Source organism: Crocodylus siamensis, chromosome 2, assembly GCF_052110815.1.
Source record: "Crocodylus siamensis isolate JL-2025a chromosome 2, ASM5211081v1, whole genome shotgun sequence".
Taxonomy (NCBI): Eukaryota; Metazoa; Chordata; order Crocodylia; family Crocodylidae; genus Crocodylus; species Crocodylus siamensis.
In genome coordinates, this window is record NC_143396.1 from 105,997,125 (window position 1) to 106,005,402 (window position 8,278).

Consider the following 8,278-nt stretch of genomic DNA (forward strand, 5'->3'; position numbering starts at 1 on the left):
CAAACAAGCAAACAATATACACACACAGGCTAAGAACTGGTATCAACCTTGAGAAAGACTCCAATGATCATGTGTGACTTGTAGTTCTTTTACAAGGAAGTGAAAAAAAGAACTAAAGCATAATTATAACAGCAGCACTGGATGCTTCTAAAATAAAATAGCTTTTGGTTGATGTGCAGCTACGTGATTATATTCCCACCATCAGTCTTTCAAATCCAACCCCTTTTGCAGATGTTTATTCTTTTCTCTCCTGTTTGGTTATTATGGTTCATTATGTTGAGGGCCTAAACTGATTGAAATGTTCACTGAGATGAGTACTGCAGTAAAACATGTAAAAAAAAATGAAATGCAGCTAAACAAAAAAAAAAATTAAAAAAACCACAGAGAGGGAGAGAGGAGGAGAGGGAGCTTTTTATAACTCTCTAGCACTGATTGCTGCATCAGAAACTGTGCACAAGAATGGGTGGGGGAGGCTAAATGCATGGCTTTTTAAGACAACAATAAATCATACGCCATATATAGGCCAAAAATGAAAGAGGCTCTGTGTTCAGATGTAAACTTCTGGCAAGACCTGGTTTGTTGTCAGGTTCCCAGACACAAAATAGACGCTCTGTTCACTTAGCATGAAGCCCTGCAAGGAGCAGAGAGCTCCGGAGACTCTTGGCTCTTCTCAAGTCTGATTAGGTCTGCATATTAATGACTTGCAGCAATATAAAGGGGCTCTTAGTGGCCTTCTTTCTCTCTGGTGTCTGGGTTTCCCATGGTAAAGGGACAGTGACAAAAGCAGTGAGAAGGCACAGCACACTAGCAAAGCAGTGAGTCCTGGCAGGACCAGCTCCTAGCTCAGGTGAGGCAAGGGCTGCCTTTTTCCCTTGATGCTTCTGAAACTGCCAAGAGGGGAAAAGAAGGTGAAAAGTGAGGGAGATGGGAATCACCTTACACATATCACTTGCTGCAAAATATTTTAGGGGATGTAAAAGAATGGGGAAAATGGCTACTGTAATTAATCTTGGGTTCACACACCTTTACTGTACTGACTGTGACCAACTGTCAAACATCAGCACTATGTGTCTGCATATGTGCATCACACATGGATGCATGCACGTGTGCACAAATGTGCATGTATGTTAATGAGCCAGTTATTTCCACAGAAACACTGAACTGCTGTCTTAAAAAAACATGTTAATGTAAGAGCAAAGACAGACAGCCACACGTAATTATATTCCTTGACACATTTTTAAGCCATACATTATCATGATATGGTAGTATGCTTAAACATTTTTTTCCACTTCACAAGACTGAAGACATGATCATCACAGGCCGTATACTCATTAATGTGGAGATTGTTCCACCACATAGTCCCTTGATCTGAATGATAAACAATCCTTAAAAAATTTTCAGGTATCAGACATCACATATTCAAGGCATTTGGTGCCTCTCTACCAGGCCCCTGCAAAAAATCTTAACAGCCTAACTGTCACTCAATCCCAAAACTCATTCTTTCTCCCAGGAACTCCCCCCTAAGCTTCATACACTATGCCAGCTGAAGCTGCTAGTAAACAAAGTGACCTAATGATCTGAAATCCCTCAAATCAGTCGTTCAAAAAAAATCTACAGTCTGCTGTAAAATGTACTAACAACTTTGCCTTGAGGTACAAGAAGGTTTCCTATGGCCAGTGATACAAAATCACTTATAAAACACACCCACAGATCAGGGTTCAAAGCCACTCTCCTGACTCTCAGCTGGAATGTCAAGTTGACCCAACAACATAACCGTTCATGCATGATGTATGTGCACCTGCAAACTCATACTTCTCATACTTACTGATACACATAAGAAAGCCTATCTGGCTTTCTTATTACAAAAGCAAATATTTAGATTCTTTTCTCAGACTTACCAGAGGATTGACCTCGATTAGTGGCATCATGATCACTGTCGCCTTGCTCACTGTCTCCATGACCACTGTCTTTAGAGCTTACTATGTCTGCTTCCTGGAATGCAGAACTAGAAACATAAAGATTCTCAATATTAGAATAAACATGAAAAAGGAACTCATAAAACATTCTTCTGCCATCACATGGCCACACAAGGTGCTGCATTCACCCAGACCTCCTTTCTGCAGCACTACTTCTGCAGAGCCTGTCTGACCGTCACGAACCAAACTTGCATTTTCAAACACTAATAACCCAACTGAAACAAACAGTGGCCATTATTACACCACCTCTCTTACATGCAGCTGTTATAAATAATTTGGTAGCATTTGCTTATGCTGGGAAGCTAAATTTGCATTCAGATAAGTCAATATTATCTGTCAGAACCTACAGAGTGATTCATAAGTATTTAAAGCATGTTTGAGATGAGTACAAAATTAGATTTTGCTCTCTTTTCAGATGGCATACAACCCATAACTCAGATGTATTCACTTGGCACTGCTTATTTAATAGCATGTCTAAATAAATTCATTTATCCATTGCTTAGCTAGTATTGAACATTTCTGCATCCCATTCACACTCACTAAAGCACATATTAGGAAGCTAGGAATAAGGAACTCATACCTGTTTACCCGTCGGGGTCTATCAACTAGATAACTGAGCTCTGCACGCTGATGCTTTGTCTAGAAAAAAATGGAAACATTTGAACTCTCAAAATCTTGACTACTGTTGACAGCACATGGCACACCAGAACTGCCAGGCACATTAGTTATTATCTGTGGTAGATGTACACCTATAGGTAGGCCATAAATAAGCATTTCTATAGGAGTTAAATCCTGAAGACCTTACTTGTGCAAGTGGGAACACAAATCGATAACGAGGGATTTCCCTAAGTTACTAAGGCCCAGTATCTGATACTTTTATTTGCACTGAATAGTATCTGACACTACAAGTAGTCCCACTGAAATCCATGGGACTGCTTCTGGAAGGGGAGAAAAATGCTCTATTCCCTGTGAGCAAGGGTGTTATAATCTGATTTGGAGTATGTTCTATAAAAAACCTCAGTATACAAGCAAAATGGAGACAGAAAAATCATGGGAAAGACAGAACTCAGCCTGGGGGGGGGGGGCTCTGGTGTGGGGGAGGAGAAGGGAGAGGTGAATAAGGGACACCCTGTAGCCCAAGGACAACAGAAGTCACCTTTTTACAGATACCTGATGAAGGATCAACAGTAAAAACCAGCATTTAAAAACCTTATTGTGGAGTGAAATGTTTTTTAAAGAAAATAAGACTTAGAAATCCCTCAGCTGGTCTTGGAATACTCAATAAATCGTTATTAAGAAATAGCGTGCCTCTTTCAGGGTGGTACGCCACCACAGATGTATTGGTGTACCCTTTAGCATAGTGGAGACAAAATGCTTAGCAGTAAGCCTCCGCATACATTTCCACGACATAATACAGCATAGAGAACACAGACAATGGGAGGGAGTGCTGAGCTTTGACACACGATTTCAGAGCAATTATTTAGTGATTATTGTAATTTTCAAGTCCTGCTTCAGTATGCAGAAGAACTGTTTAGCCAGAATCATGAAAAGTTAAATTAATAAAAAAAACCAAAGACTTTCCTTCACAAATTAATTAAAGCTTTTGCCAATTGTAGAGGTGTTCACAGCCTTGGAGGAAGGTTCCCCTTCCCCCCACCACAGACTTAATCATTCATGAAAAGACTTCTGGAAGAAAATGTAGACTCTTGACTCTTTTGCTGTTAAATGACTGAGTGCACTGCCTCTGCAATTTTATAACTGGTAGTTGCAGCAGTTCTGCAAGGAGCAGTGCCCAGAAGAAAAGAAAAGGCATTCATTTTCAGCAACCAGTTTAAAAAAAAAAAAAGATCTGGTGCGTCATTATGTCACTTGAAATATCAACACGGCCTGCACTAAGTAAGCTTCATTCAAATTCATACGGTGTGGGCTTTTGGCTGCGGCTGTTTCTGAAAGGCTGGTCCAGTACACCACAGCTGGCTCCCAATGCAAAGAAGCCACTGCTTCCCACAGTAGTTTCAACAGTGACGTGCTGCTTCAGCAACGTCACAGCTGAAACTACTGTGGGAAGTCAAACTTACCTCTGGTGGGCATGTGGTTAAAACCAGGGAAGCACTAACATCAAAGGGACAGGAGGGGGTTTCAAAAAAGGGAGTTGGGGGCCAGGAATTATTCCCAGGCAAAGGAAGGAGAACAGCCTCATGAGAGGAGAGGAAAGCCAGGCTGGGGAGGGGGCAACTGCTGTGCAGCTGGATAGGTGAGAGTCAGGGGTGGGAGAGCAGAGAGCTTGCAGGTGCTGAAGAAACAGCAGCAAAAGAATCCTAGAAAGTGAGGGTTGGAAGGGACCTAAGGAAGGCATCAAGTCCAGTCCCCTGCCCCAAAGCAGGACCACCCCCAACTAGATCCTGTCCCCTGACCCAAGCAGGACCACCCCCAACTAGATCCTGTCCCCTGACCCAAGCAGGACCACCCCCAACTAAATCAGTATCCCTTCCCCAAAGCAGGACCACTTCCAACTAGATCCTGTCCCCTGCCCAAAGCAGGAAGGACCACCCCAGCTTGATCCTATCCCCTGCCCCAAGCAGGACCACTTCCAACTAGATCCTGTCCCCTGCCCAAAGCAGGACCACCCCAGCTTGATCCTATCCCCTGCCCCAAGCACGACCACTCCCAGCTAGATCCAGCCCCCTTTCCCCAAAGCAGGACCACCCCCAACTAGATCATCCCAGCCAAAGCTTTGTCTAGCCATGTCTTCAAAACCTCCAAGGATGGAGACTCCCCAACCCTACCTCACTGGGTAACCTGTTGCAAGGCCTCCACACCCTCCCAAACTTCTCAGTGGCCCCAAAAGAGCCCGGGGGGCTGGAAGAAGGAGAGAGCAGCAGGGCAGGGAGGGAAGGGAAGGGGCAGCACTGGGAAGGGAAGGGGAGGGAAGGGAAGGGAAGGGAAGGGGGGGGCAGCAGCAGGGGCTCACCTCGCTGGACAGGATGCTCCCGTTGGAGATGATGTCGGGCTGCTGGTCGGCGTAGGCGGTGACGATGGCCCCGCACGGGCTGTGCTCGGCGTCGGCGCTGCGGGCCGGGCTGCAGGGCTTGAGGAACATGAGGTCGGTCTTGGCGGACTCGGGCGTGAGGCAGACCTGGTAACAGTAGTTCTGGCTGTGGTGGTGGGAGCCGAAGCCGGGCGCGTCGTCGGCGGGGCCCTGCGCGGCGCTGCCGGGCGAGGAGGCGGCGGCGGCAGCGGCGGCGGCGGCGGCGCTCTGCACCAGCATGATGTCCGACTTGCTGAGCTTCTTCTTGCGGGCCCGCGCCTGGCGGCCGCAGCAGCAGCAGGCGGCGGGGCAGCAGGCGCCGCAGCAGCCGCAGCAGCAGTCGCCGGCCAGGCAGGTGTAGATGCTGAGCTTCTTCTCCTTCTGGCAGCGCACGGCCAGCACGATCATGGCCAGCAGGAAGACGAAGGACACGGAGCCCAGCGCGATGATGAGGATGAGCGTGAGGTCGAGCGAGCTCTCGGCGCCCGCGCGGCTGGGCCGCTGCTCGCCGGGCCCCGCGCCGCCCAGCCCGCCCGCCGCGCCGGCCCCGGCCGCCGCTCCGCCGCCGCCGCCGCCGCCTCCGTCGCTCCCCGCCGCGCCGCCGGGGCTCTCGTCCACCAGCACCACCTGGATGGCGGCGGTGGAGGAGAGCGGCGGCTGGCCGTGGTCGCGCACCTCCACCAGCAGGTCGTAGGGGCGCTGCGCGTCGCGCTTGGCGGGCACGCGGCGGGCCGTGCGGAGCTCGCCGCTGCGCCAGTCGAGGCGGAAGAGGCCGGCCTCGTTGCCCCGCGCCAGGCTGTAGGTGAGGCGCGCGTTGTCCCCGTCGTCGGCGTCCACGGCGGCCACGCGGCTGACCAGGTAGCCCGGCTCGGCGCCGCGGGGCAGCAGCTCGCGGGCCGGCGTCCCGTTGCGGCCGGGCAGGGGGCTGACCACGGCCGGCGCGTTGTCGTTCTGGTCCAGCACGGCCACGTGCACCGTGGCGTTGGCGGCCAGCGCCTGCGGCTCCTCGCCGGCGTCGCGGGCCTGCACCTGGAAGCTGAACTCCTTGAGCTGCTCGTAGTCGAAGGAGCGCAGGGCGTAGAGGAAGCCGTTCTCGGCGTTGATGGACACGTAGGTGAAGACGGACATGCCCTGGATCTGCCCGTCCAGGATGGCGTAGGCCAGGCGGGCGTTGGCGCCGGCGTCGCGGTCCGTGGCGCTGACGGCGAAGATGTAGGCGCCGGGCACGTTGTTCTCGCTCACCTGCACGCGGTAGCGGGGCTGCGAGAAGCGCGGCGCGTTGTCGTTCACGTCGCTCACGCGCACCTGGATGCTGTGCGTGGCGCTGAGCGGCGGGCGCCCGCCGTCGCGGGCCACCACGGTCAGCGTGTAGGCGTCGCCGCCGGGCTGCTCGCGGTCCAGCGCGCCCTCGGTCACGATGGTGTAGTAGTTCTTGAAGGAGCTCTTGAGGCGGAAGGGCGCGGCGCCCGCCTGCACCAGCTCGCAGCGCACCTCGCCGTTCTCCGCCGAGTCGCGGTCCGAGACGCTGAAGAGCGCCACCACGGTGCCCGGCGCCGCCGCCTCGCTCACCGCCTCCTTCACGGTGGAGAAGCTGATCTCGGGCGCGTTGTCGTTGGCGTCCAGCAGGCGCACCAGCACCTTGCAGTGCGCCGGCACGGCGTTGGGGCCCAAGTCCTTGGCCTGCACGTACACCTGGTAGGCGCTGCTCTCCTCATAGTCCAGCTCGCCCGCCACCTCCAGGCGGCCCGTGCGCGGCGCCAGGCCGAAGACCTCCCGCGCGCGGGCCGAGATGTGGCTGCTGAAGGAGTAGAGCACCTCCCCGTTGGCGCCCTCGTCGGGGTCGCTGGCGTTGAGCTGCAGCACCAGCGTGCCGGGCGGCGAGTTCTCCGCCAGCGCCACGGCGTACACGGCCTGCTCGAAGGCGGGCACGTTGTCGTTGGAGTCCAGCACCCGCACGCTCAGCAGCGCCGTGCCCGTCCGCGCCTGCGGCTGCCCGCCGTCCACCGCCGTGAGCACGTAGCGGTGCAGCGCCTGCTGCTCGCGGTCCAGCGCTTGCTGCAGCACCAGCTCCGCGAAGCGGCTCCCGTCGCCCGGCTGCGTCTGCACGTCCAGCGAGAAGTAGGCGTTGGGGGTGAGCTCGTAGGTGCGCAGCGCGTTGGTGCCCACGTCCGGGTCGAAGGCGCTCTCCAGCGGCAGCCGCGTGCCCGGCGTGGCGCTCTCCGAGATCTCCACCGTCAGGTCCGGCTCGGGGAAGGCGGGCGGGTTGTCGTTGATGTCCAGCACCTCCACCTCCACGCGGAACAGCTCCAGCGGGTTCTCCAGGAAGACCTCGAGGTGCAGGAGGCAGGCCGGGCTCTGCTTGCAGATCTGCTCCCGGTCCATCTTCTCGTTCACCGACAGCACGCCCGTCTCCAGGTCCAGCGCCAGGTAGGGGCTCCGCGAGTTGGGCGCCGCCTGGAAGCGCCGCGCCGAAAGTTTTGTAACGTCCAAGCCCAGGTCCTCCGCGATATTCCCCACGAACGTGCCATGCTCCTGCTCCTCCTGCACTGTGTAGCGGAGCTGCGCCCGGGCGCCCTCCGCCAGCCACAGCCAGGCGACGAGGGACAGCAGCACCATCTCCGCCGGGGGAAGGCGAGCGCCCTCCCTCCCGCCTCTCCCGCCCCCCAGCCGCTCCGCAGCGCCTCCCCCTCCTCCTCCCCCGGAAAACCCCGGGATCGGGCTCTGCCTAGCGCTGCTCCTCCGGGCTCCTGGCAGGCTTCCTCCTCTCCCCCATCTCCCTCCTCCCCTGCTCCCTCTGTCTCTCCACCACCAGCACCAGCAGCAGGGTTATTCGGACCAGTCCGAGCGGCGGCGCGGAGCCCAGCACGGCCACAGGCGTCCAAGCCTCATCTGCGGTCTTGCAAATCCTCCCCCTCCCCGGGAGCAGCGCCGGCCGCAGCTCCCTCCAACCCGCTTTTATTTATTCCGAGAGTCCTGGCGCTGCACCGCGGCAGCAAATCCCAAGGAGGAGCTTTTGCCAAGCTTCACGATTGTCCTCGGCTCGTCTTCCCGCTGGGAGCAGGAGGGCTGGGGCTGCCGGGCATGCCCTCGGGAGATGCGAAATCAAGGTGCGGGGCGGAAAAAAAAAAAAAAAAAAAAGCGGGGAAAGGGTAGGGGGGGGAAAAAGATCGAAAAGGAGGAGGGAGCGCGTAGGCAGCGGGAGATCGCGGGTGACAGCAGCACCCAAAACTTTCCTTCCCTGAATTGCTCTGGGGTTTCTTCCTTTATTAGGATG

The 8,278-nt window shown here is 54.6% G+C and overlaps 1 protein-coding gene across 2 annotated transcripts in view; it reads right to left on the reverse strand.

Moving 5' to 3' along the window:
- Positions 1 to 7,719, reverse strand: part of PCDH10 (protocadherin 10) — a 42,820-nt gene extending 35,101 nt beyond the window's left edge. Inside the window, exons 1-3 of one of the 2 annotated variants that reach the window (XM_090036545.1) lie at positions 4,948 to 7,719; positions 2,557 to 2,615; positions 1,899 to 2,005 (exon numbers count right to left, since the gene is read on the reverse strand). In XM_090036545.1, coding sequence (XP_089892671.1) covers positions 1,899 to 2,005; positions 2,557 to 2,615; positions 4,948 to 7,620 — 2,839 coding nt within the window. In that variant the 5' untranslated portion in view covers positions 7,621 to 7,719. The remainder of the gene's footprint in view (positions 1 to 1,898; positions 2,006 to 2,556; positions 2,616 to 4,947) is intronic. The other variant, XM_090036546.1, reaches the window with a different exon arrangement.
- Between the last annotated feature and the right edge of the window lie 559 nt (positions 7,720 to 8,278).